This window comes from Melanerpes formicivorus, unplaced genomic scaffold (assembly GCF_026170545.1).
Source record: "Melanerpes formicivorus ecotype bairdi unplaced genomic scaffold, bMelFor1.0.p_v2 SCAF_8, whole genome shotgun sequence".
Lineage (NCBI taxonomy): Eukaryota > Metazoa > Chordata > Aves > Piciformes > Picidae > Melanerpes > Melanerpes formicivorus.
The window spans coordinates 15,341,682-15,369,609 of NW_027142360.1; the positions used below are offsets into that span (position 1 = coordinate 15,341,682).

At 40.7% G+C, this 27,928-nt stretch overlaps 1 protein-coding gene across 1 annotated transcript; it reads right to left on the reverse strand.

Annotated features, from left to right (window-relative positions):
* Positions 1–628: 628 nt before the first annotated feature.
* Positions 629–27,928, reverse strand: LOC137442772 (tyrosine 3-monooxygenase-like). The gene is made up of 12 exons (XM_068141746.1): positions 27,731–27,928; positions 26,707–26,881; positions 24,650–24,738; positions 22,394–22,461; positions 21,140–21,190; positions 17,351–17,496; positions 11,704–11,839; positions 10,992–11,061; positions 9,252–9,308; positions 6,321–6,416; positions 2,364–2,497; positions 629–788 (listed from the first exon to the last, which is right to left on the reverse strand). Exons 1-12 carry the CDS (start codon positions 27,926–27,928, stop codon positions 632–634), a joined length of 1,377 nt encoding a protein of 458 aa, XP_067997847.1. The 3' UTR covers positions 629–631.

The following is a 27,928-nucleotide window of genomic DNA, read 5'->3' on the forward strand; positions in this document are numbered from 1 at the left end:
TTCTGGTATTTTTTAGCCAAGAGACAAATATTTTGTGATCTCAAATCTGACAGGAAATTATTTTGTCATGTTTGAAGGCTACTGAATGAGACGAGTGTCTGAATAATAAATAGTGAGCACAAATAAAGAGCTCCTCTTACAAACTCTTGCATTTGCACATTGTAAGGGAACCATTCATAGTTTGTGAGCACAATAGCTGAGAATAATTGCTAGGAGAAATGAGCTAGCTGCAGGAACTGCTAACTGTAGGCAGCTAGCCAATCTAAAGATTGTGATCATGTCATTTAAGCAGCAAAGTAAAAGTCTGTGTGTCTGAAGAGTTAATGTTCTAACATGAAAACGTGGCAGGTGAATTAAAAAAACCCTCTGAGTCCAATAATAACAGATAAATAGACTCCAAAGAGCTGTGGATCACATGACCTACCAAAAATTGGAGTACTTTGATCTTGTTTGTCACTGAAACATGATCCGTAGGAACTCATTAATGCAGCTAAGTCACCAGACTAAATTACAGTGACCTGTTTCATGGGTTAAAGTTTTTCACATACAGGCACACCTTCGTTACTAAATCCTCGAGTGTTGGAGCCTTCTACAGGTATCTCACTACCTGGTGAGATGTATTGTAGTTTTATCAGAGGTTTTCCAGGGCCAAACATAGGTTTTTCAGCTCCTCTTTTATTTGATAGAGTGACCTCTTGACTTTCTGAGGTGTGCTCATAACCTCTATGCTGCTGGTGAATGGGTCAAAGTGCAGAGAAAAAGGCTTCTTGATGTTCATTGCATAGTTCCTGGGTTGGGAAGAAGACAGATCAAGTTCAGAACCCATTTCCATAAAAGTAAAGCTTGTAGGATCTGATTTCTCAGTATGCAGGCATAGACTAATCAGGGAGCAGAGGCTGGTATGACCATCTCCTCATTGTTAGTCCTTAATGTTGAAGGGTACAGCATATCCTTCCTGTGGCTGAACTACTTGCAGCTTAATCCCTGCTTTTCAGTATGGCTGGCTCCAACCCATATGTGCTCTTACAGCTATACATTAACACAATTCAGAGTTATTACAGCCACAAGCTGAGGAATGTGGGAACACAGCATATCTGCAGCCTTCACTTCCAAGAAATAACCTGGGGTAGCTCTTTCCAAATACTAAAAACCTGTTGATACTAGGCATCCTGGGATATTTTATTGTCTCTGTTAAAAGAAAAAAATATGATTGGTTGCCATTTTTGGTAATGTTTCCATTGAGTGCATGCTAGTAGGAGCACCCTGTAATGATGCTGACTTCTGTTTTCCACTCTGACAGACTCTTATGCCTTTGGTTATTTTGAGTAGCTTTGGCTGCACAACTGTCCTGAAAAACTGTATGAAAAAGCTTCTGAGAATGGTGTATTCCTTGTCCTTGTAAGTTCTTTTCAGGTTTGTCTGACTCAAATGTTCTTGAAAACTCTCCCTCTTCTGCCAATGAGTTCTCAGCCACGTTTCTGTACACATTAATAATTTAATGTGAACCTTCAGCTTTAACATGAGGGCCCTAATTTGCCATTGCTGTAACCCCAGCAGACAATGCTTCTGGAAAAGATGTGGGGGTAGGGAAGAAGTCTGGCACAGGTTCTCTTCCTCTAATAAATTCCTCATTTCAGCTTGTACATGCTAGTAGCTCCAGCCTCCTGCCTCCAGCCAGAACTTGCCATATTCTAACTCTTGGAGATAAAGGCCAGAATTTAAATCCTGCTTGTTTTAAAAATAAAAAATAAAATAAATAAAGCATCCTTACTGCCAACCATAATGTAAATATTATGGTCAGATAAATTAATTTAGAAATACTTCAAGCTAATTTCAAATAATGTCAGTTAGGTTGCAGCCAGCTCCTTTGTAGAAATTAGATTGCCTGTGAATGCTGATTCTGCATTCTTGTGCAGATATAATCAGAGGAGAAAGGCAATCTTGTTTTTAAGCCCCCTGCTGATCCATGTTAATTCCTGAGTCTGCTATAAAATTTCTGTGTGACCTTGGGTAAATCAGTTTGTCATGACCTCCTATTTGTGTGGATTACCACAGAGGCACCCCAACTGTGGGATTGCACTCTCACTACTCAGTGACAGAGATCTTTGGAAGTCGTTAAAATGAGGCATTGCTAAGATGAAACATGGGACAGGGGATAACAGTGAGTAGTTAGAATTTTCTGTGAAGATTTTCTGAGATAAATAATATTATGCTTAGCTTTGTGGTAAAAACACCACTGCACAGATGAGGCATGCAGGGAGGTAGCCTGGCATGGTTATTGCAGTAGTGGTACGTGTATTTGAGATTGGGATTAGAAACACTGTGTCTCCCCCAGTGAAAATACCCACAAACATTTTACTTACTGAAGTTTGGCCTTGGCATCTTCCAAACTTTCTGCTATAAAATAAACAGGCTGGAAGGCTTGATCCTGATAGGGGTGAACTGCAGTCACTTCTGGATCCAAAAGTTTGTACTCTGGCTTGTTTGATAAAGCATACTTTGTAAGGGGAACAACACAGGTTAGAGCAGGTGAATGAACATACCAAGAATTAATACCTACTGAGCTAAACAATACTCTTTGTGGAATAGTTCAAAGTAATATCATGTCCTGTTCTTTCAGGTGAAAGTTGCCCTTTGTAATTAGCAGTTAATAAACCAAATAATTTTTTAAAAGAAGAAAAAAAGAGAGAGAGAAGCTAGTTTTTGTATTCCAGTGATGTACAACTGAGTACCTTAGCAACGCTCTCAACCAGGGAAAGTCTATGGCACCCCCCAAAATCTGAAGATCTAGAAGAAAAAACAGTATCATGCTGCTTTTTCAATTACTATCATAGAAGACTCACTGTTCATTGCACCACTATTTCCAAGTCCCCAGTCCATGACACAAATCTCACATTTCCTCTTGCACTGAGGAACAGGTATAATGGTCCTGGTATGTGCTGCACAGATCCCATGCCAGCTAAGAAGCGTCAAAGATCCCTGAAAACCCAAGTATATAAATATCCACTGTACTCTGCAGGTGTGTGTTTGTGTTCTGGGCCCACAGAAGCTCATCTATGTGTTCTTCAGGTCTCTCAGCTCAATCTGCTAACTGTAAAACTACAGACAGTACCCTTAAGCACATTTTTAGATATTTCACTAAAGTGAGCTTGAACTCTCCATCACTGATGGCGTGCCTTAATCAATATGCTCATTTGCTACAGAACTAGTGCAGGAGTTAATACAGGGCTTTTTGCTTCCCCCCCCCCCCCCGAAAAAAGAAAGGGAAAAAAAAAGGGGGGGGGGGGGGGGCTGGAGGGGGGAAAGGAACCAGAATACAAAATCCTTAAAGATTATGTTTTTCCTGTTCTTCATTTGCAGTGTGTAATTGAACAAGCTAAGATGGATGGTATACACAAAGATGAGACTACTCTTAAACAATCTGAGAAACTCTGGGGACTAATGGGAAAAGATTTCAGAAACCCAAAACTTGACAGGAGTCCCACTATGCTGTCAGTGTTGAGGCAGAACTGAAATGCCATTGATTTCAGTGGAAGATCAGCTTGAAACCGGATGGTCTTAAAAGCCTCTACAAGTCAAGTACTTGTTGTGCTGCAAGAAAAGCATATGTAGCACTGAGCGCTGCCAGAAGTGCGGTACGAGCCATAAGATTTTATAGTACGTAGGACAGAGTCCAGCTAAGTGTTAACAGGAGAAGCATTTTGGATAATGCAGAACAGCTGACAGAATATAGTGAAATAAACAGTGCAATACCAAGAGCTGTTTGGGAGGAATTCTTATAGTTCAGAGGAGGCAAGGTTGGCCAGCTGTCAGACCCATTACAACTGCTCAGTTGAGACTTGGGTATGGTTATCCATCCCTTCAGATACTTAGCTGCTGTCACTAAATGATTTGTCAGGTAACACGGATTCAAGGGCAAGTCTGATGCAGAGGTTTTCTAGTTTTACCTCTTATCCTCTGTCCTTCTCTCAAGTTATGCCCTGACTTTGGGCAGGATCAACTCATCCTCAGAAAATGGGCACCTGAAGCTGATTTCAAACTGGTTGGGGGTTGGGGGGGTGGGGGGTGGGAGGAGGGTGCTGTGGAGAAGAGAAAAACATTTTTAAGATTTCATAGTCAGGATGTGGTTCCCTGGGTTACAGTCACACACATCCACAAACAGTCCAAACAGCAGTTTAGGGATGTTCCCAGGCTTCTTGCTGATGCTGAGTTCTTACATAATATTAGCTGGATGTATTGCTGCTCACCCTCTCCAGCTTGTTAGATATTCTTGTAGTTAACCATCTAGCACTAGTAAGTTATGTCTTTTTTGCCTCCTCAATGACCAAATCATCCTACTGTTCTCAGAAATGTTCAGTGATCTGGAGACCCCTTCTTTCCAGAGGTTACTGCAGAATGACTCTGTGACATGAACTACAGTGAGTCTGTCTGTGTCAAATACACTGACTAGCTAAATGATACAAAGTTGAGTTTGGGGCCTCCATGCACAAACCTGTGCCTGGGCCCTTACGGAGAAGACTGGCAACTAATTGTCCGGATGGACAATAGCTTTCTCCCAAATATCAGACAAATTTAGCTAGAATTTTCTCAAGAGTCAGTCTAAGACTCTATTGCTGTGGTGGGTTAACGCCTTTTTCAATTGCCCATTTCTTTCAAAATGAGCTTTGCAAGAAACTGAAGGCTACCATAAGCCTCACTATCTTCTTCATCTTCTCAAAGAGAACTGTCTATCTACTGCTACATTTCTAAAAAAACTCCCTTCTACAAAATAGAGACTGCACTAGACATATTTCATCTCTTCAGCTGTGCAAGAAACAGTTGGTATACGTTTTCAAGTTGCTAGCAGGTGCTTGGGCATAGGACCTCAGCACTTTACTCACACTGCTGCTGTCTATACTAAAGTTAGCATTGGAATCATAGAATCATAGAACTGTTTTGGCTTGAGAAGACCTCTAAGATCATTGGGTCCAGCCATTGACCTAACACCACCGCAGGTGTGTTGGGATCCCTCATATATGTTCTGAAGTGCATTAAAATTCTGTTTCTTCCCTCTGTCAACTGACTGGGAAGCAAGATGACCTGTATTCCCTTAGGAGAATTTTGTAATATGCTTCTTGTCATGATAATCCAACTATCTCCAGTTATAGGAGACCAAGCTGTGCTAACCCAGCCTTGGTTCCATGTGAATAGAACTGTTAAGCTGCTGTGTCTATGTGTTAAGCTTAAAATATACTTCCCATTAAAAAAAAACAAACCAAAAAATCTGATTTATAAAACATAGTACTTTTTCTTTTCCTTTGGCTCTTACTAATTTAAAAAAAAATAATAAAATCATTCAGTCTCAAGCTGCACCAGGGGGGGTTTAAGCTAGATGTTAGGAAGAAGTTCTTCATAGACAGAGTGATTGCCCATTGGAATGTGCTGCCCAGGGAGGTGGTGGAGTCACCATCACTGGAGGTGTTTAGGAAGAGACTGGATGGGGTGCTTGGTGCCATGGTTTGGTAGATTAGATAGTGTTGGATAGTTAGGTTGGACTCGATGATCTCAAAGGTCTCTTCCAACGTGGTCTATTCTGTTCTGTTTTGTTCTGTTCTATTCTATACAACCCATAGCAATTGAGATCTACTGACACAAGTTTAGGGCTTTTTGCTTAGAAACTGCTTCTGCTTCTGTGCTCTGCAAAAATGAGCAGAAATTGTTATCTCCCCTATTAGCAGTTTGTCCAAAGGATAGGAAACTCACAGGGTTTCTGTAAAGGTGTCCAATTCCTCTTTCCACAGTTAATCTGTCTAGGTAGCACAATATCAAACCTGTGTGTGCAGATTTTCCCCTATGTAAAACTTGAGCTGGGATAAGTTTTAAAATCGATTTAGGAATGTAAAATACTAAACTTGTTTTAGTGCTTCTTCACACTTTATTCAATGCCTTTCTAGTAGATCCCTCAATGGCATGAAATAGCAGTCTGTAGTAAGCCTAATATTGCCCTCTAGTGAGCAATTCAGAAACGTACAACGTGGTTTATGTTAGAAATCAACTGAATTACTACCGACCAGGAAGAGTAAGAAGCAAATCTAATACTTTACAGGATGATTGCTTTAGTTGCATTTTATCTCTTTTTAGGTGGAATACAGGTAGATACAATCCTTTAGTTTTTCCCTACTCAGCAGCTTCTGGGAAGGGAGAATGAAGTTTTTTTGCGAAAGAAAAATCAGTATTGTAAAACTTATTGGCTTATGTGAGGAAATATTATTTTGTTTTTACCAGAGAGTTAAGAAAAACAGATCATAGAAATCTTTCAATACCATACATTTGACACATACCATAAGTTCCCCATAAGATGAAAGCAGTCCTGCCCCATATGCTTTGATCGATCCCTTTTCCTTGCAGAGACCAAACTCCACAGTGAACCAATAAAGCTGGCAAAAAAAGAAAAAAACTTGTGAAAGACAGGCAGTTAATTTCTAAGCTTCTCATTATTCCTTATTTTATCTTCTTTTTATTCTTGAATATCTTCATATTTTCAATTTTTATACCTGTATATTTTAATAATAGCTTTTCTTTCATCGTATATAACACATACAAATTATAACACTTTCTCCCCCCCCCAGAACATGCAACACTTCCTGTTCTCACTCCACTAAATAAGAATAAAAAGTGCTAATGGTGATTACATGGCTAAATATAGTCATACAGTCCTATCCCCTCTATTTGGAAGATACTACAAATTGCCCCACGACCACTTAGCCATGAGCTTCAGTAGAGTTGCTGGAAGGTGGCACATTTCAACCCATAGTCCCCAGAAGTATAGGCAGACCCCCTCCACACCCAGGGTTCAATGCCCTAGGAAAGGCACCTGGAAGGGTAGTTTCCCTCTTCCTTTGTCTGTATGATAACATTTAGAAGAATTGAAGAATGACTTCTCCCTTAGCAGCAATGTACCCTTTAAGATTATGCAAAGTATACTTTTACTATGCTCCAGCAGGAAATAACGATACATCTCTCTGGGCTTTTCTTGCAATAAAGCACGCTTATGACCATATTTCCTTTGTCAGATGGACAGTATCAGGATAAAAGCAACCCTTGGCTCTGCCAACCTGTTAAGCCTTCCATTGTAATAGCATCCAAAGATGCTATAAAGTGAAAGAATCAGTTCTGGACACAGCCTGACCCCTCAGAAGCTGGATAGGTGGTGTGCAAAAGGAAAACATGGAAAGTGGGAAGCATTTCAAGAATGTGGCTTTAAGTTACAACTCTGCAAGGTTCCTTTAGGGACATGCAGTTCTTTGCTGCTTCAGACAGTTTGACCTTGGCTTCTGTTTAGCCATAAGAACTGCAGTCTCAGCACCTTTCTCCAAGAATTGCATGCAGTTGGTAAAATAATGGAAAATTGTATGTTATTCTCTCTGTTCTACCCTTTACTTTCTTTCTTTTTCTTCCTTCCACCTTCTTTTCACACATCTTACATTTTTGAATACTTGGTTTTAGTCTACAAATTTGCCACTAAAGAAACAGCATGCCTGAACCCTTTTTTCCCCCTGCAGAATCCTGAGCTGCACTCCCTGTAGTTTAACTAATAATTCTCTATATCTCTTATGCACAGATCCACCTGCTTAGTGAAGTCCAGGGTCTGTATAAAAGAATGGCATTTCAAAATTTGCTTTAGAATTGTTACAGACCATTGCAACAAACAAAGCTGAGATTCTTTAAACAAACTTTTAGTCAGCCTAACTCTTCTTGTGCCATCTAAGCTAGTTACCTTCATTCTCTTTGTAATAGAGAAAGAATGACAGGTATTTCAAAAGAATTTTTATTAGACATATTTGTCAGGATAGAGTCAATGTTACAGGTTCCTCTCTACCTTCACTTTCTAGTGATGAAACCTAAACAATAAGCCTAGATTAGATGTTTAACTTTTAAACAATTGAAGACTGAGATGTTAAACCAGCATTTACTGTTTGGAATATTTGAATGGCACTTACAAAATTACATTCTCACAGATCTTGAACTAAAGGCAGTCTTTTCTAACAGGTGTCCTTATTCTACCTTCCCAACCCCTAGATGATACTGTGACAATTTCAGATATGAGATATCCATCATTCTTCTAACCTGAATCTTAACCTTACCTCTAATCTAGTCCAGGGCCAGCAAGAAGTGTTTGCAAAGAAATGCTATGTAAGCCACTGGCCTTCAACCAACATCACCAAGACCAAGGTGGCAACACAAAATGGCTCCCTGGGATTCATAATTCTATCAAAGACATGGATCTTAATGTTAATCTAGCATCTCTAGACACAGAGAATGGGAAAATGCACAGGAAATGTGTGTGTCACTGTCTTTTCCCACATAGTTCTCTCACATCACCAGCTCAAGATGTGGATGATGCCACAAAAAATTCAGCACTGGCACCTTTTGCTCTCCAAACTCTAAAAATACTGTTAGTCTTACCTAGTCCTCACCCCAGATATATGCAGATAGATTTTAGGTGAGTCACAATCTCCTTCACACAGTGCTTCATTCCACTTCACCATGAGTGGGGCTGTGTGCAGTACTTTGGAAGTGACAGCTTCCTCCCTTCCACTCCCTTTACTGATTGTGCCTCACCCACCTGGGTGAGGATAAAGTTCCTCTCCTCCTCTGACAAAAAGTCATCAGGACTGAGAAATGGCTATCATTATGTGAAAAAATTAAAAAATAATCTGACCTCCAGTCCACTTTCAGAACAAGTTAAGAAGGCAGCAAGGGGCTGCAGGAGTTATTTTGACGTGTGTATACAGCCCAGTGACTCAGAACTGAATGACACTACCTGCCCTCAAATTGCTTTTAAGTGCTCACCTGTTTTGTGAGATTAGTGAGTGCAGGGTGAACCAAATTCTGATGGTTCCCTTCACCTTTTGTAGCAGAAAAAAGAAGGAATGACATTGGGTATCCAGTCTGTTAGGTAAGTGATAAGCTAGTTGGGACCTTCCTATGGTTGAAGTTGTAGAAACGGCTTCAGGAATATACTCTCATAGAAGCAAAAGGTATAAGCATTTCATCAGGTAGAATCACATGCTTCTGGGCTCTCCCAGAGGGACTCCAGCCCCTGCTCCAGCACCTCACTAACCTGTGAATGAGGAGGTGATGACCCAGATGATGTTCCCTTTTTTGTATCTAATATGAGACATCAGAGAAAAGCGGTCCCTGTGCAGTAAGGGATATGCAGTAAATTGTTTGGGGTTTGCCTTCAATACTAAACTGCCATCTGTACTTACTGTGGCCAATTTCTCAATCTCCACTTCAGATGATCCCAGAGAAGCCAGTCCAATATCCTAAAGCAAGTAAGCAAGCAGGCAGCGTTACACCAGTGTGATTATTCAGCCCAAGGGAGAGAAAGAGGGGAAGGGGGGAGGACCACATAATTTCTAACATGAATAGCGTGAACTATTCATTGTTTTTGTCACCCAAAATGACCTTCCATGGCTTCCAGGATGCCTACCTCTCCCTGGCCCCCAGCTACTTACCACTGGGAGCCACACTAGATGAGTGTTTAATTCTCAGTGCTCTCTGTATAAAATTAACCATCTCGTGGCTTAATGCTGGACTATCCCTGGCAGATTATAAAGAGGCATAAGAAAGAACAGCAAGGTGGGCTTTATCTTTGCTATTGTCTTTCTGTCTCTCATTCCCCTTCTGACATCCCTTATGAGTGGGTCAGATGAATGCAGGGAGGATTCTGCTTACTCTCATCTGTGCTTCCTGTTAATTGTTTTTCACACAATAGAAATCTGTAGATGCTTCTTCCTAGCTATGCCAGGAGCTGTATCATGCAGCAAACACATAAAATTACAATATTTTCACCGTTCATTGTCTCATGTTGAAAGGAACAGAAAAGAATTTTCATGGGGTGAATTTCAACTATGAAAATAATTTGGGGGGTGGGGGTGGGGAAATGAAATGTGAAAATTCATTTACTGTGATCCTGTGTTGTACAGTTTGTGTTCTGGATGGAAAAAGGGGAAAGCTGAAAGTTTTGAAATTGCCATCATCTCTTACTTCTGATGTGTCTTCGGTTCTGGTATTGAACTGAACTGAAGAGGTTTCTTCCAGAGTAAATTATAGACCACTAGGATATTTTAAATACTATTCATCTGAATCTGACAATAACATCTATTTGTGACCAAAATGGAAAGTAGTACATATCCAGGTTGACACAACTGAAAACCACATTATATGAGGTGAACTTGCTTTCTTATTAAGATATTCTGACAAGAATATACATCATGTAACCCCTCTGCTCTGTTTACCAGTTTCCACACTAGCCACTCATTGATAAGCTTAGAATATGAGTTACCTTCCTCCCTTATGATTTTGAGGCATAAGCATAGTTCTGAAGTATTTAATTATACGGTCATTGAGTTCACTTGGGTCTGACATTACTGCTCATACTAAAAAGCTCCTTGTTGTACAAAGACATCCTGTTTGTTTTTTTGGAGCCTCCTCAGCATTGCTTAGAATGAGCAATGCTGTGAGAATCTGGTAAGTTGGAAAAGGAAAAACAACTCTAATGAATGACATGGTGATAGATATAATTAAAGTATCATGTGAGATAAAAACGTACATCTAGAGACAGAACCAGCCTGAGGGCTTGATGGCTGTTGCTTGTTAGGTTCATGTGGTCTAGGACAGGAAGCCAGGGGGACAACAGTCAGTACAACTCAAACACAGCACCTCAGAGGCTCCACTGGCATCCTTCTTCAGCCCTCCCACAGTGAACTCCCACAGGCACTGCCTGCCCTTCCTTTTACGCGATGTCTTTAGGGAGCAGTGCTACCACTCCCTTGAAGTAAATGTCTCCCAAGGCACTACTAGCCTACCATCTCTGGAGGCTCCAACTCATGCATAGTCAAGTCTTAAAATAGCCTGTTGAGCACTGTGAGCTGCATGCCTTTGAGGCACATTTGGTCTGCTATCCAGAGGACTTGGTTAAACAGCCAGCAGAAAAACCTTCTTACCTGAGAGAACTGGGCAAACTCTTTGTCAGCTAGCATGGGAACATGACCCAACAACTCATGGCAGCAGTCTCTGGAAAACAAGTGACTTTCTGTATTAATAAAGGCTTCTTTCAGTGCCCTGTATGAACTTCCTGTGGAGGACTTTACCTGATAGACCCCCCCCCAAAGGAAGCTACTGTGAGGACTGCTCTGTGCTATCTGCTTCCATACCTGGTCTGGCTCTGCAGGGGTCCTGACAGAATACTCACTTCTGCCAGCCGCCCTGTACTACCTAGGCTATTGTCTCACTTGGGATGGCACAAACACTAGTGTTGTATGTCAAAACAGCTTTGAAAGGCCCCTGTTTTGCCCCAGCATACAACAAAAGCATCTGTGTGAATTTGTCATTTCTTATGAAATGTAATTGCTGTCGTCTGGCCAGCACTTACTGGGAGAGTTTCACAGCAGGGAATCAAAACCCAGCAGATGGTAACTGAAGGCAGAATGAAAAGATTAAACCAGATATTCTCTAGTCTTTTCCTTCCCAAAGAGCTTTTCAAGAGAGACAGAGACACACCCTCTCATGCATGACTTCCCCTTCTAACTCTGCAGCTACCAGTTTATCCAATTGTTTAATTCTGTAAACTACTGGATGGAACTTCAGAGCTGTTCCCAAGAGAATCATCCCCAACACATTCTGAAGAATGGAACTATGCCAAGGCATCAAACTTACGGTTCTGGGGAATGCATAGGAGAAGAGAAATGTCTTATATATTGTGTGCTCTGGAAGACACGAAATGCCAAGCTAGCAAGGAAGTCACGAGCAGACAGCAGTCCTGCAGCTGGTCTCAGCTGGAAACCTGTTCTCTCTGCAAAGGGAAGTGAGGCTGAATTTTGGCATTTCTAGAGTTAATGGCATGGCAGAGTTACTTCAGTTGAACAATTCCAGAGGATCTTCAGTCTCTGTTGCAGTAGCTCCCTCCACGTAAACACAGCAGGAGCATCATGGCTTGTCATTATCACAATATCGCCAAGGTTGGAAGAGACCTCGAGGATCATCGAGTCCAACCTGTCACCACAGACCTCTGACTAGACCATGGTACCAAGTGCCACGTCCGATCTCCTCTTGAACACCTCCAGGGATGGTGACTCCACCACCTCCCTGGGCAGCCCATTCCAATGACCAATGAATTATCAACGTGCCCCTGCGCTGCTGTGTGTCCAGTTACTGCACCATCAAATCACTTAGCCATCCATGCTACACACATTCACACAGCAATGATACAAGATATGGGAGCACTGCCTACCTTAGCTTACATCTTTAGCACGTTCATACTCATGTATCTACTATGTCCCACATGTCACTGATGTGTCTGCAGTCACATGCAATCTTCATGATCAAGCAGGTGACAGAAACTGCATTTTAAGTATTGGCTAGTCTATTAATTCCTGTGTTATCTCTCAGTTCCTGTACAGCTATGTAAAAAAAAAATAAGAGCTAGATATGGGACATATTCCACCCCTACTCCTGTCTGAGAGCGTGTGCCTCTTCGCTGTTGTGAGGTTACTTTTTAATCCCCTTCTGCAGATTTTCTTATTCTCTGCACAGAAACACCTGGTACCCTGCACTGTTGAAGACAGTGTAAGTGGACCATGGATCTGCTCCAGTCTAAGCAATTCTTCTGTTTCTCAGTGGGCCTCATTCAACATACCCCAGAGGAAGAATCAAAGCATACTCTTTGTTTCCTTTTCTCAGTGAATGTTCCACATGGTCCACAAGCTCAGCATTAGCAATGCTTTCTATCAGTTTTATCTTTTTGCCTAGACTTTGTTAGAATGAGAACAGGCAGAAGAAAGAGCAAACAGGTCCTTATCAGAGGTAAAGGTGCTGGAATTTGGCTCTTTACCAGAGTTTCCGTCAGTACTTCTACCTAACTTTCTGCCCTGTTTTGTCTGTTTTTCTGCATTATGCCTGTCTAGAACTAACTACGCAGGCTCCCAGTGAATGATCATGTCTATTTTGCTTTGCACATGTCTGCAATGCCTTTGCACTGGGATTTCAGCTTATGTTGTCAGTGTTACCCTAGGACACCCCATACTGCTATGAAAAGCCTGTGAGAGACAAGAAGCAAAATAACCAGTCTCATGGTCAGCAGAATACAAAACCTCCTCTTCCATGGGAAACATGTTGGTGGTCTGCAAAGCTAAGAAAACTGAAAATCACTGCTTGAAGAGAGAGACAATGATAATCTTTTTGAAGTCTCATATTCAAAGTCTGTGCTACATTCTCAGATCCCATAAATGACATTTCATCTTCTTTAAAGCATAAAGCTACAATTTTTGAAAACCAGAAAAGGTTTTGCCCTCCTTTCTCTATCCATATTCAATTGTGTCACAAAGCCTGGAACCTAATTTATTTTATGTAAACAAACAGCAACAACGAAAAAAAAAAATCCCACCCAGGAACCCAGACATTTACAGGATTTGGTTTGGTTTGGTTTTTCAGTGTTTCTTCCAGAATTTCTTGTCTTTCTCTGCCTGGCTATTAGCATTTTCTCATTTGAAAAAAAAACAAAAATCAAAGAGAGAGAGAGAGAGAAGGAAAGGGAAAAAGAGCACTGGAATAATTAGAAGCAACAGAGCAACTGAAGCTGCATAGGACAAAAAAAAAGAAAAAAAAAGAATGGACAGCAAGGAATTCTACCTGACAATGGGAGGAACTAGGTAGATAGCATTTGCCATGGTTATCTTCTATTGCTCCGCTGAATTCAAAGCTAATAGGTACTGAACTGCCTCAAAACTGAACAATACAAAAAAAAACCTATGAGTATTATGTCTGTACTGAGCAAAGGCATCAGAAATAACCAGGGAATCAGGGGTTGTTGTAAAGCAGCTCCCTATTCTGAGGGAGCTGGGATTGTTTAGCCTGGAGAAGAGGAGGCTCAGGGGAGACCTTATTGCTGTCTATGACTACCTGAAGGGTAGTTGTAACCAGGAGGGGGTTGGTCTCTTCTCCCAGGCAACCAGCACCAGAACAAGAGGACACACTCTCAAGATGTGCCAGGGGAAGTTTAGGCTCAAGGTGAGGAGAAAGTTCTTCACTGAGAGAGTCATTAGCCATTGGAATGTGCTGCCCAGGGAAGTGGTGGAGTCACTATCCCTGGAGGTGTTCAAGAGGGGATTGGATGTGGCACTTGGTGCCATGGTTTAGTAGTCATGAGGTGTTGGGTGACAGGTTGGACTTGATGATCTTTGAGGTCTCTTCCAACCTTATTGATTCTATGAATCTATGATTAAGATACCTTAGCCATGAGGTCATGAGGTCTGTGGTGACGGGTTGGACTTGATGATCTTTGAGATCTCTTCCAACCTTGGTGATTCTGTGATTCTCCCCCTTTCCCAACTAAGAAAGCAGGATGTTTGAGGGAATAGACCCACCATCAGCTATATCTCCTTAGGTGCTGGCCAGAAGCTGGCATAAGAAGGGTACTCCCTTGCTGCTAATATCACAATAAATCAATCTAGAGGATTGTGAAAATTGCAGAATATGGTCATCTTTGGGCTAAATTCTGAGTCTGAGTGAAATGAAAACTAACCAGCTGAAAAATATATCAAACAAGATCCAAGCCCTAAGTAACTCAGTTTTGGAAGGACTATGAAAGAGTCTAGGGAAATTTATATTGCTTTAGCATCTATGTTGGAGGAGCAGAAGGGAAAATGAAAATTACAGCTTATGTTCCCTGAGATGCCCTTCGAAATACAGGCCAGTGAATGAGACAGTCTGCTGAAGTAACAGACTTGGCCATTTGCCTTAAAAAGCCATAGGAAAAAGTTATCTACTGAAGGTAATATCTGTCAGATCTGAAATTTACTTCATTACTGCACAACAAACCCAGCAATTAGTATAGAATTGGGGGTGTGGTTAATTGGACCTGCTGCCCAAAAGTCTCTGACATAAAAATGAGATGAAGAAAAGGTCTTGAGCAGTTGACCTAAAGTGATCTGTAGGGTTTAATTCTTGGCCTAAAAACCTCATGTATATAGGTCTGCACATTCTAGTGTGAGCTTGCTTGAGTTCACTTGCTGTAATTCCTTCCAGCTGTGCAGGACAACGTCTGCCTAAATTTGGACATCTTTCCTAGAAAGAAAGATGTGCCTAGGTTTGTCTAGTTAACCCTTTAGGAAAACATTTGCCATATTCAACGGTTCCAGTTAACTCCTTAAGTTCCCTTTAATTATTAAATACTTATGATGTAGAGTTTATTTCTGTTCAGCCTCAACAAAAGGCCCGTTAACACTAGACCAATCTTGCAATTCCACTTGTATTGAAGTCAAAAGGAATTGTTTGCTTGAGTTCAGAGATATTGTTGAGTAAAAGAGAAGATGGAAGTCGATCTGTCTGTGTGGACTGGTTATAACATGATCACTTCCCCTCCACAGTATCCTTTACTCTCTCCCTCTCTCCTTCTATAGTTTATTATACTTAAAGTTGCACCATGGAAGGCTTTTCAAAGCTGCAGGGGAGGTGTAGACTGGACATTAGCATTTCTTTACCAAGAGGGTGGTCAAACACTGGAACAGGCTTCCTAGAGAGGTGGACACTGTCTCATGCCTTTCGGTGTTCAAGAGATGTTTGGACAATGCCCTTAAAAATATGCTTTAAGTTTTGGGCAGACCTGAATTGGTCAGGCGGTTAGACTAGTTGATCATTGTAGGTCCCTTTCCACTGAAATGTTATAGTCTAGCCTAGTTTCACGGGGACAGAGTCATAGTCTAGCCACATTCTGCTTTTAGCAGATGAGTTGAAACTCACTGTGAACATCTTCCCAACTACCATTAGCAGAATTTTCAGAATTACTGGGTTATTTTTTTTTAGGGGAGGTTGGTTTGTTTTGTAGGGGGTGGTGTTGTTTTGCTTTTGGGATAGGTTTTTGTTTTGTTTTAGCACAATTTGTACAGCATACAAGACATTTAGAATGCAGCTCTACAAAAGAAACAAGCAGGCTCAAGCCAGCCAATATGAGCAATACAAATTGTATTATGACAGGATATTTTTCATGTTATCCCTCATTCTTCCTCCTTGAAATCACCTGATTTGCTTAAATATGAATATCTCTGTGACTCAAATAAGCATCACATTTCTGGAGCTCCCTACTGTCAGCTTTTTGTGTGTAAATGAGAGAATATAAACTACTTCACGAAATATCATCCCAGTTACTACAGGGAAGAAGTAAGATTGATAGTTGAATAAAAGGGAAACTACATGAGAAAATACATAATACGTGTACAGAAAAAATTCCTACAGCTGGATCTGATGGTGCTCATGAATGATGTTTTTCACATGCCAGCCTTCTATTCCCTTACACAAAGGTGCAATAAAAACTTTGTCACCAAATAGTAATCTTCTTTAGAAGTGGCAATGTCTTAGGAAACTCTTCAGTAACAGAAAGATTGTTTTGGCTTTACTAGCATCACCTACTGACCTACATGGAGCAGGTCACTTGATTTCCTGGATATTTAAATATAATCTATTTAAAGTTAAGCCAAACTTTTTATTTATTTAATTATAGTTATCAGCTGTCTTCCTCTCTCTACCACAACTCCTCATCACTGAGAAGGAGCAAGGAGGCTTTAAAAAACACTTTAAGTCATTCTTGATAACAGTAGGAGATCAGCTGGCTAACACAAAGCACGTGACCTTGGGAATCCATGGCATGTGATCTCATAAAAATAACATAGCCTTCTTTCCTTGCCTGCCCCCTGTTAGTCAGTCTAGCAATGTTATGTGTCTTTTCATCTAAGGCCACATCCCCCTGTATTTATAGACTAGCCTCAAAGCTTTCCTTCTTTCCTGTCAGCCACATGCTAGGTACCAGAGAGTTTAGCGTGATAAGTGGGAGGCCAAGGGGATAGAAAGAAGTAGCATCATTTCAAGGCAGCTACTGACTGACTAGCAGGACCACCTGGAAATAATTTCTTCTAGGACTTAAGGCCATCTTGCCTCATGAATCAGAAAAAAAGTGGACTTAAGAGGTATGCACCTGTATTTGTGTTTGGCTCTTACTACCAATGTAGTTAGAGAAGCATAAAATACAGCCAAACCCATGGAAAAGCTGTGTGTACAAGTCATGCTGAGCAGTGTGCTGTGGCAGTTCTGCTGCTGCCAGCACTGGAATTAGTTGGTTAGTGCTGCACCAACTTCAGCCACTTAAAAACTTACAGCTTAGTCCTAGATATGCCACATGCTACAGCTCAAGGGAACTCTGCAGCTAATCAGCTCTGTTCACGAGATTGAGTCCTACAAGATGGTTTCTGTGTGTACGCGGTGTACAAATGCATCCAGGAAACCCTAGGATAAACCTCAGTTCATAATGACTGACCTTTTAAAAATCTGGAGACATCCTGAAGTTGAGGTATGTTATCCTCTTGGTAGCCACAGTATTTCTTCAGCTGCTGAAAAGCATCCAAGTACTGTGTACAAGCATGAGTAGGATAAAGGCCGCTCAGCTTTCTGTAGACTTCTCTCCTAAAAATTAAAAGCCATAGAGCATGAGCCAGCTTGACAAAGCAGTACTTATCTGCCCTGTGTACAGATTCACAGAGGCATAAACCCCCAGCACAGGCCATGGACAGACACCTATTGTTTGGAAACCGATGCCTGGGTGGATTTAGCAAGGCATAAGGGGGTTTTGTTTTCCTTTTGCTTCAGAAGATGGGCTCTTGTTCAGCAAATCTGTTTTATCCCTTCCTACACCTTGCTTTAATATAACAGGACACTAATCCTGATTCAGAAGTGTTTCTTGCTGAAGTGTAAGGGTGTTCAAGTCAGCAGGGAAATCCTAGGGAAAAGCTGAAGCTGTGGTCCTCTCTAGGTTGTGCAGTTTAGGGATTGGATGAATAAGGTATTCCCTCCCACTCTATGCTGGGGTACAATTTGAAATTCTGGTCATTCCATCTCTATGCTGAACCCTAGCCTATACTTCAGTCTTACAAACCTCCTCCTAAAAAAGCACATTTTCTGATACTGAAGAGTAACATCTGGACAGGCAAAAAGATTCATATGTTTGCAGTTCAAAATGCCTGGCATGGGCTATGTATTAGAAAGACATGCCAACTTCTTGAAGCATTTAGCCCTTTATACATAAATAGAGTAACTGAAGAAAAATATGTATAACCAGATTTGGGCACGGGCTTCAAGCTTCTCCCAAACTTGATGGTGCTTGGATCTAGAACTGTGGTTTGGAATATGTTTAGCTGCTACAAAGTAAACAAGTAGTAATAGGATGATGGCAAAGAACCTTATAGAAATGGTTATTTTTGTTCAGACATGGCTCTGGGGTATTAGAAATTTTATAAACATTGTTTTATGAAAATTGAGATCATTCTTGGAAATGCTGGCTACAGAAAATGACCTCTTGTTGGTTTTGCATTGTATTTTTTTGTGTGATGCTGTTGTTGCTATGGAGGTGATAGCCAGTCCCTGGTAATGGCTCTCTTCATTTGTACAAATGTCTTACATGGTGTGGGAGTAATGAGCCAGAATGAAAGAAGGGATGATAACCTTATGAAGAAAAAAAATTACCAGAAGAGAAGAAAACAGTGGCTGCTGTGACTGTTGCAAAAGCTGCAGGAGACTGGGCCATTTTCACAGAGGAGAAAAATAGAAGAAGAAAGAAAGAGATAACTAGAGTTCACACGTTAGCCTGGCGTATTTCCCCATATAATACTACTGCCTTCAGTGGGGTTACATAGGATCTGAACTAGTAGATGGTTCATCCCCAGCCTGGTACCTAGAGAGAAGAGGCTTATATACATTTTCTGCACATATCATCTCTTTTATCAAAGCACCATTCTGCTGTGTGTCTAAACACTGACTGCCACAGAAACTTAGGCAGACTACTGGTGAATTGTTCAAAGCTAAGTGTCCCTCCTCTCTAAGTCCTTCTAAGAAAATCATCTAAGTCCACTCTAAAGTCAATAGAGAAGCAGGTATTTCCAGACAATTTAGCTTGCCCTAATGTAGTGTCTCAAAAAGGTGTAATGCCTCATCATGTGGAGATCCCATCACACAAAGGACCGTTAAGCTGATACATAATAGTTCTTCAGTGCACAGATGGAAAGAGAAACTGCTGAAATCATTGTCTATGAAATGCTCTGGACAGAAGCCTCATAACAAAGGATGGAGACAGACACTTGAGGCTTTAAAGGCAATGACTTGACTTTACCTAAATGTCATTTTTTTAGACAAAAGGTGGTACTATTCAGCTTTATTATGAAGATATGACAGGTGCATCCATATAATTGTGTCCTAGATTCTCCCATTTTCTTATATAGCTCTTGCCCATAAAACATCTTTTATGACTACTTAGTTTCAGAGCCTTCCAAGAAGTCTGCTTGAAAACAGAAATTCAGATCATCTGTACCCTGTCATATTTCTTCACTTGATTAGTTTTCATTTTTATAACCATGTTGCTACAAACTGAAGGCATCCAAGAACTCTTCAGAGTGAACACCAAGGGAATTTTATCTGTGCTCCAAATTTCCTGTTCAATTGCACAGTACTCAATTAAGTTGTGCTGTAACGCAGCTGACCTCAGGGCACAGCTCCAGGGGGCTGTGATAACCATTGGAAGGTCTAAATTTGGAAACAGCTTTGCATAACAAGACAACCTGGGTTGCTGGGACTAGCTGTTTGGGGAAATGGAGGGATACTCCTTTAAAGGTCTATTCTATTAGCACAGCGCAACAACTACTAGGTTAAGAAGGGCTGGAATGACAGAGGTTGGCAACAAAGGAGAAAAACAGGAAAGAACACAAAATTAAGTTTGCTTAAATATGACATTTCCACACGCCATCCCATGCCAAGGTTGTTGGCTGGTGGTAGCAATCACGAGCGTAACGCTGGCCATCAGTCTTTGACAATTAGAAGACGTTATAAAATCCTATTTGAGCTTAATAAAAGTGTGATCGCCTAGATGAGTTGGATGCAAGCTTTCCATGGGATCGTGAAAAACACCCCTCAAGCTCTTTATGGCACAGCAGATTATATTTAAAATTAAATAATCAGTGAAAAAGATAGGATGGCCCTATTGCTGAGGTTCTGGGATGAGTCATCTAGTGTACAGATTTCATTCCTGGCATTGACATAGGCTTTGTGTATAATTTTGGGCAAATCCCTTAAGCTCAAGCTTTTTGAGTTCCACAGTTATAATATGTGGTCTTCACTTGTCCTTTGCCCCACCTTTAGGCTGTCTTTCTGTTCATATTGCAAACTTTTCTGAACAAAGGCTCTTTCTTACTAGGTGCACGTGGTACATTCCACAAAGGTGGGACTCTGCTCTTAGTTGGGACATTTGGACAGATTTATGTTTGTATTTTCATACAAATGTGTAATTATTGCTGCCTACTGAGCTCTGTAAAAGGTAGTGGGAGACAGTGGAAACAGAGGTATATGAAACAAGAACTCTGCTTTCTTTCAAATCTGACATGTAATTCACATAAAGTATGAAAACATACTTTGAACTGAATTGAATTAATTTTGTGTGTTTCAGGATGGGTTTTCTCAGCACAACTCTTCAGGAGAAACAAAGCCCCCATGAAAAAACGTTGCACACATGTGAAAGTATCTTGTCATCAATTCATTTAACATCAAAGGCTTTTTTACAGTGTAAATAAGTGTATCCTGTGGGGGATATAAACTCCAAAACTTTCTTTACCTCCAGTTTGAAAGGATGATACCTATTCATGTTAACAGGAATGAATACTTGCAAGCAAGGCTGACCTATGAACATTGGATTAGCCATGTCCTATGAGTGATCTTCCACACTGCAAATAGGCATTTTCTCCTAGTAACAGATTTGGAAAGATGGTATTTCTGTCACCACTATAGCTACAGTTACTTAGAGGTCAGTTAGAAGAAGTTATACTTGCTATTCTGGTATTTTATTGGGATTGGCAAGCAGGTAGAAGGTTGGGAAAATGTAATTTCCTCCAGAAAGTGAACACTTAAGACCAGTCCTGAGAATGGATTTCTGCAAACCAAATGACTAAAAAGTAACAAGCAAGAAGTAAAATTTGAGGTAGATAAGTATGGTGGATAAGATATCTCACATTGCCAGTCTCTCCTGGCACTCCAGGCCCAGGTGTCAGAGGATAAGTAACATACTCACCAAGTTGCAGTCTCCTGTGCTGTGTACTTGATGCGAGGCAAAGGGTCTCCTCTGTAATGAAGAGTGGAAACAATGCATCTGTCTAAAGCAGGTTTCAAGTTATGTTTGTGAGTATTATTTTCTTTGCCTGCCTTATGAATATCTAATGCAGTGAAGGTAGAAACAGTAAAATAGTACATAACTGAATTCTGTGTCTTGGTAGGCTCTAATGTGTGCATTTTCTCCTCTATTCCATTATGGGGAGGAAACAGAAGGATGTGGTAAGAAAGGGAGCCACATGCTGCTTTACAGAAGTAAAATGAGATCCCTAGGTCTATCCTGACTTCTGATGAAGGCGATCTAGCAACTAAAATACAGTGTGTACCCAGAGGGTCCAGTTCTGAAGGATGTGATCAGCCTAGTGTCATCACAGAGCCTAGTGTCATCGCAGAGAAGCATTTGCAGATTCAGCAGCAGACAGCTACCCAGGCATACACTGCATGGTTATCACTAACTTCTCTGATGGTGTTCTCCCCTTCTCCTCACTGTTGCTTTTTCAGCAGCTCTGAGTTAGTTCAGTTCATTTTAGTGCTGTTTCATGCTGCACTAGTTATAATATTTGGTGGCAGTGAGAAAACTGTACTCAAGGAGAAGTCTCTCAAGGCCTGGGAAATTTCTCCAGTTCCTGGACACCATGGGGTTGATAATCCACAATACGTTCTACTTATACATCTGACTGACTGTCAGACAGCAGTGTGATTCTGTTGTAAAGGTAGAAACATTTCCAGTCACCCACATGAGACCTGAGAGGGTTTTACATTTTTAGACAGCTAATATACATAGCTAGAGACATTTTGTCAAACAAATAACAAAAATAGAAAATTACTTTTTTGTTGCTAAAAATATATTCCCAAATATTTTTCCTTACAGTTCCTTGAAAAAAAAGATTGGCCTCAGCTCAGGACCTGGTCCTAAAAGGAACTACAAAACTGGAACAAAAGAGTCACATTGAGAAATCACCTCTGCTAAGACAAAATACAACACTGAAGAAGTGGTGAATGCAATCCTAACATTTTTATCTAAAGGTATATTTGCTGTGTAGTGAGACAAGTATGTTTTATATGGAGTCAAAACTGCAATGTCTGCATTATGTCTTCTAAAAGATAACCCCATTGATACACTGACAAAAGATTGTCTCTGGCATTTCTTGCACAGAAAGATGTCTGAAGGTGTATGTGGGCCACTGCAATTTCTCTTCAGCAGCCTTGTACTTACGCTCTGTAATTGGAGGCAAGCTCAGCAAAGAATGCCCGCCGTTTCCTATACTCCAGGTCAGCATATCCCTGAGACAGAAAACAATTGAAAGAAGTTTAACCTGAAGAGAGATCTGTAGGGATAAATGAATTTGCTAACAGAAACATTCAGAAAACCTAGGACACAAATAGAGTCTTTTCTCTGAGGCAATGAGTCTTGAACCTTATAAACAGGGTAAGCCAAATTCTGCATATACATCCATGACATTTAGATGAAAATCTGGGGCCTGTGACCAGAAATTAAAGTAACATGGATTGATGGGAAGGTTTTGGCCTTGTTCATAGATGCTATATTGCCATGTGACTACACTTAGAGTCAGATTTAAATGCAAATTACATAAAAGATGGAGTTGAAACAGGGGTGTCACTTCCACTGAAGGAGAGCTCACTCTTTGTATATTTTCTTTCTTCTGCTAAGCATGAAAGTTGCAGGGCTGTGATAAAAATAATGGTACCAAACCTCGTACCACCTCACCAGAGAAATTACATTGTGCCGGCACAATATCCTGCACTTTGGCCAAAGAAGAGTCTTGACTGGCTAGAAATCATTAGAACCATCACTGAATTTGTAGAAAGTTCAGACTTTCAGCTCATACCCATTTATTACCATGTTATGGTAAAGACAGTCTCAGTGGAATGTGTTTAAAAGGGGAGCTTACTTATTTAACATCAGTTTTCTTCTTGTCTTCTCAGTACTTACTAGAAGTTTAGCTTTCCCAACTATTAGGCATCAACAGAGATGTGGACTCAAACTCCTTTGAATTTTACATCATTCATAATAGGAATAAAATCTGGCACTATGTTGCTAATATAACTCATACAGAAGTGTTGATCGGCATCACTCGGCAAATATTTATTATTCGAAAATATTCAGAACTTACTGGAACCACTTTGTGTACTACAAGCCAAATTTCTCCCTTAGGTTTATTCACATAATTTTCAGTGTAGCAATAATACCAGTAATACTGCAGTTAATGAGTATTGTGTGCGTGAATCTGAGGAAAGAACTGGATCCCAAGAGCGTGTTTATTTCTGTCATGGGTTGTGGATAATGAGTTCATTTAGATGCCACCCTTACTTGTCAGGAACTGTAATCAGTCTATGCAAAACATGCAGGAAAACCACTGGGTCAGACTAACATCGCTGCTGTGACCTCTCAGCTTTGTCCCTGCCATTCCCAGGGCTCTCTACCCAGTCTCTGAGCTGCAGAAGCGTCCTGGGGGAACCACCACAAACAGCATCAGGGTGCCCCAGCAACTGGTGTTACAATGTCATTGGCTTGTTGTTCTGGCCGTTAAAGAGACCAAGTGAACCTGTTGAGATGGACAGCTCAAATTGCCTGTTTGGTAGTAAATGTATGTGTAAACTCTTTGCTATGCCAACTGCACATCAGTGTATTTGGCAATTCCTCCACCTGTCCATTTTTGAGCAAGGCTCTGAGAGAACTTACTGCAACCTTTCATTAGTTAAAGGGGCTTACAGGAAAGATGGAGAGGGACTCTATATCAGGGATTATAGGGACAGGATGAAAGATAATGGTTTCAAACTGAAAGAGGGTAGATATAAGTTAGATAGAAGGAAGAAATTCTTTACTGTGACAGTGGTAAGACACTGGAAGAGGTTGCTCAGGGAAGCTGTACCTGTATTCTAACTAAAAAGTTTTTGCATTGCATAATACTTCCTTCTATGGGAGGATCTGGCATTTATTAGTGGCTAGCTCTCTGCCACTTATCCTCATTACCATCCTCTGTGCATTGAATGAGATTCCTGACATATGCCAACTTAAAAATGTAGATATGGAATATCTGAAAGGTCAAACATAGAAAACAGAAAGCAGAAGTCTGGGGAACTTGACTTTTATGTGGACCAGCTGGTACAAAGAGTGGGTACTTCAAATGTGTGAGATGAAACAATAAATGAGATTTTTTCTTTTATTAAACAGTTACATGTGAACTCGTGCTAAAGAATACATTGAATAGGAGTTACTTCATCATGTCTCTTATGTTAATCCTAAGTACCTTGGTGAATCAGGGCCCATAAACTTTTCTCTGTATTTTTTCATTCTGCAGTCCCTAATTCCACTGATAACCAGCCTTTATCTGGCCCTTTACTTTTATTATCATTTCATGAGTATTTCTCTACTCCTGAACTTCTCCTTACAAAAATTTCCCTCCAGAAAGTTTCTTCTTAAATTAAATAACAATGCCTTGAAACTCACAGGGTGACCTTGGTCCAAAGTGGGATCATACTTAGTGATCAGATGGTGACACTTGTCCAGATCTTGGATTTTTCTGGGGAACCAAGGCACTGGAGAAAAAGCAGTGAGAGTTAAATGAGATAGGATGAAATAATTTCTAAAGTTGTACTGCAGACTACAAGCTTAATTTTCATCAGTATCTAATATCCATACCTATGTGTCTGTATGTCAGTAGCTGAATTTGTTTACTGGCCAAACTGGCTGACTGGATGAAAAATTATCTGTAACTAACTTGCAGTGATAAAAATCTCAGTTTTAATTAGTAGAAACGATTTTTAAAGCCAAAATTTCCTTTTAAACCAAATGAGATATTCTGCTTCACACAGCACAACACAAAGAGCTTTAAGGCCAAAACCTACAAATCCAGAGTTCTTGCTGGTGCCTGCACCCTAGGTGTCTCCATGGGCCACAGATACTAACTCTCTGACCTTTTCATCTTAAAACCAAATTAACTGCTTGGGGCACTACTGAATTCTGGTGTCTGAAATACCCAGAAAAGGTTCTTTACAAACTGGAGTGCTACATGTAAGTCTGAGCTAACTTAGAAACAGAAAGACTATTTGCATGCCAGTTGTATTAATTCTAGCATCATTGCATACAAAACAAGCCTATCCATTTTTATTATGTTTGTTCAAAACCACAGGAAAAAAAGAAAATGTGGAGAAAATTATGTCCTTAATATTCCTGTGCTTTAACCATAAAAATGTCCACTTTTAATAGTCCCATGTTTTTATTGTAGATTCTAGTACCAGCACACTTGAAGTTAACTGTTAATTCTGAGCAACAACCTCTCAGCTTCAAGGAAATCCTAAACAAATGCTTTTTCATCTCTAAAACCCTCTTTGGCTTTCCTTCCAGTTTCCCTGATGATACCCTTTTGATATCCACATAGTCCCTGACAATAGCTTGGCAGGGACAGCCTATCACCACAAGCCTGAAGGTGAATTTCAAGCAACATCCAAAGAGGGCTGTATTAAATAAAACAACCCTGGGGGTTTCTGCTTGGACTTGTCAAGGGTAGCAAACCCTGTGGAAATTCCGTATTCAGGCTGGACTTTCAGACTTCTCATCTGCCAGGGGCACCTCTGGCATCATCAGGACTGTGTCTCTAACAGCTGCTTGTACTCACCCATCCCCTACCTTCGTGTAAATAGGTACCTCAAATACCAGCCTGCCTCTGGAAAACTCACTTCACACCCTGATGACTGGTAGAGATAGTGAATCAAATCCAGTACAGGCAGTGGAGTAGTACTTGCAGCACTTTGCCAGGTGAAATACTGTTCCTAAACTGCAGCCTTTGAAGCTGCTCAACCTCCAAACAAGCTTTTCGTGTGCCTGGGAAAATGTGTGATGCTCTGTTACTCTGGATTTGGCAGAGACTCTGATCCCTACAAGAAGCTCATCCCCTGATTCTCTCAGCCTGCACAGTGCCTGCAGACTTTCTGCTGACCTCTCTTCCTTGTGCACTCTGGAAACTTCTTTAGAGCTGGTTGTGTTTAGCTCTTTTCAGTGAAGAAGCAATCTATCTCCAGACAGTCCTACTGGACTCAAATGGGAGGAAGCAGGACACTGCAGACAACTACTGTTCTTTTGAATGAAACCAATGCAATACACTACAAGCAGATGAAACATTCAGATTCTCTGCTGTGTCATCATGTTCCCACAAAGAGCGTATACATTTGCCTGAGAGCAGTCAGCATTCTGCACAGCTCTCAGCACATATTTTTCCTGTTATCAAGGAGTTCCCAGTTTCTCCCTCAGCTTCTTGTTTTGCCGATCTATCTTCCTCATCTCCCTTTTTGCTGGGATGCTTTTCTCACCTCAGATCCACTAGCTATGACAAAATGTCTCTCTTTCCACACTGATAGGGATGATCCCAATTCAGAGAAAACAGTCATGCAGTGAAGAAAAATGAATGCTCACTCACCAGCTTTCCAGACAAATTAGAATGAAGAAAACACTAAAGAGTTACTCCAAAAAGAAAGAAAACATCACTACGAGATGTATACATTTCTTACCTTTGTCTGCTCTGCTTGTTTTCACATCCTCTGCTACTCTCTTTAAGGAGGTAATAAGGATGCTAATATCAGCACTGTGAATTTCACATTCAACAAAAACATCAAGATCACCATCAGAAGTCTTTGATTTTTTGGCTCGTCTGGTTTCAAAGTGATGGATCTCAGTTTCAAACATCTGCAAGAGCCAGGTGTTCATATGATGCAGCTTCTCAAAAGACTAAAAATCCAGGTAAGTCTAGATATATTTCACAATGTCTTTAAAAGATGACTAAAAGTGGTGTTAACAAGAAGCGCATGTTAAGCAACAAAGCTTCATAATGCTCAGTTTAGAAGGGGCCAAAATACAGGCAGAGATAAACATTAAACGCTGTAGAATTAGATACAGATAGATGAAGATGAAAGATGAGATACTGTTGACTGTAGCATTTTGTCTCAGCAGAAAAAATAAATGAGTGGCTAGGTAACTCTTAAAACCCTGGCAGAATGCAGCAGACCTATTGATGTATAATAACACCATAATCATCAAATAATTGCAACCGAGTAAAAATAAGTAACAAATACAGTACTTTTCTTTCGAGTTATTCATTTTCATAGATGAGAGTAAGCACCTGGTAGGGATGCTTCAAGTGCCCAGAATATATAATGCCTGTATGGTTTACAGCACCAGTATTCTATCTCCTGCCAAACACGCACAAAAAATTCATTGGCTTCTAACATGTAGTCATAGCTGGCCACCAGAGCAACTAAAAAGAAGGACTAGATTGATGTCTGTTCTAAACAGCCCTTTCATAAAATGATGATTCTTCTGCTAATCCATCCCTCCAGAGCATTCTCTTTCTTCAATTAGAGAGGCCAGCCAACCTGAGCAGCTGTAGCAAAAGTGGGACAATGAGAAAGCAGGAAGGCAAATGAAAGCAGAAGTCAGGCAGGGAGCAAGAGGAGCGTGAGAGAGGAGTGGGAGAGATGAAGGCAATAGGTACAGAAGAGATGGCTCCATAGAGAAAAGGAAGGGTGAAGGTCATACCTCAAAAACTTTGGCTGCCTTAGAGAGCTCAATCTTCTTCACATTGTACAGGGTGAGGGTCAGGATGAAAGTGGCTCTGTCATCCTCCCTGTTGGAGTCTAGGCTACCTTGACTGTTCAATGACTCTGTGCTATGCATCTCCTTCTCCTTTCTGGCTTCTTCCTTTTGATCTGAGATCCCCACCAAGTCAGTCTTCAT

Bases quoted from the DNA above. Each gene is read 5' to 3' on its own strand.
- LOC137442772 (XM_068141746.1), bottom strand. From the start codon at position 27,928: ATGAAGACTGACTTGGTGGGGATCTCAGATCAAAAGGAAGAAGCCAGA. The intron at 26,882-27,730 runs GTATGACCTTCA...TGGCTCTTGCAG, and splicing joins AGGCAGCCAAAGTTTTTGAG to ATGTTTGAAACTGAGATCCA. The intron at 17,497-21,139 runs GTGAGTATGTTA...TTTAATTTTTAG, and splicing joins GCACAGGAGACTGCAACTTG to GAGAGAAGTCTACAGAAAGC.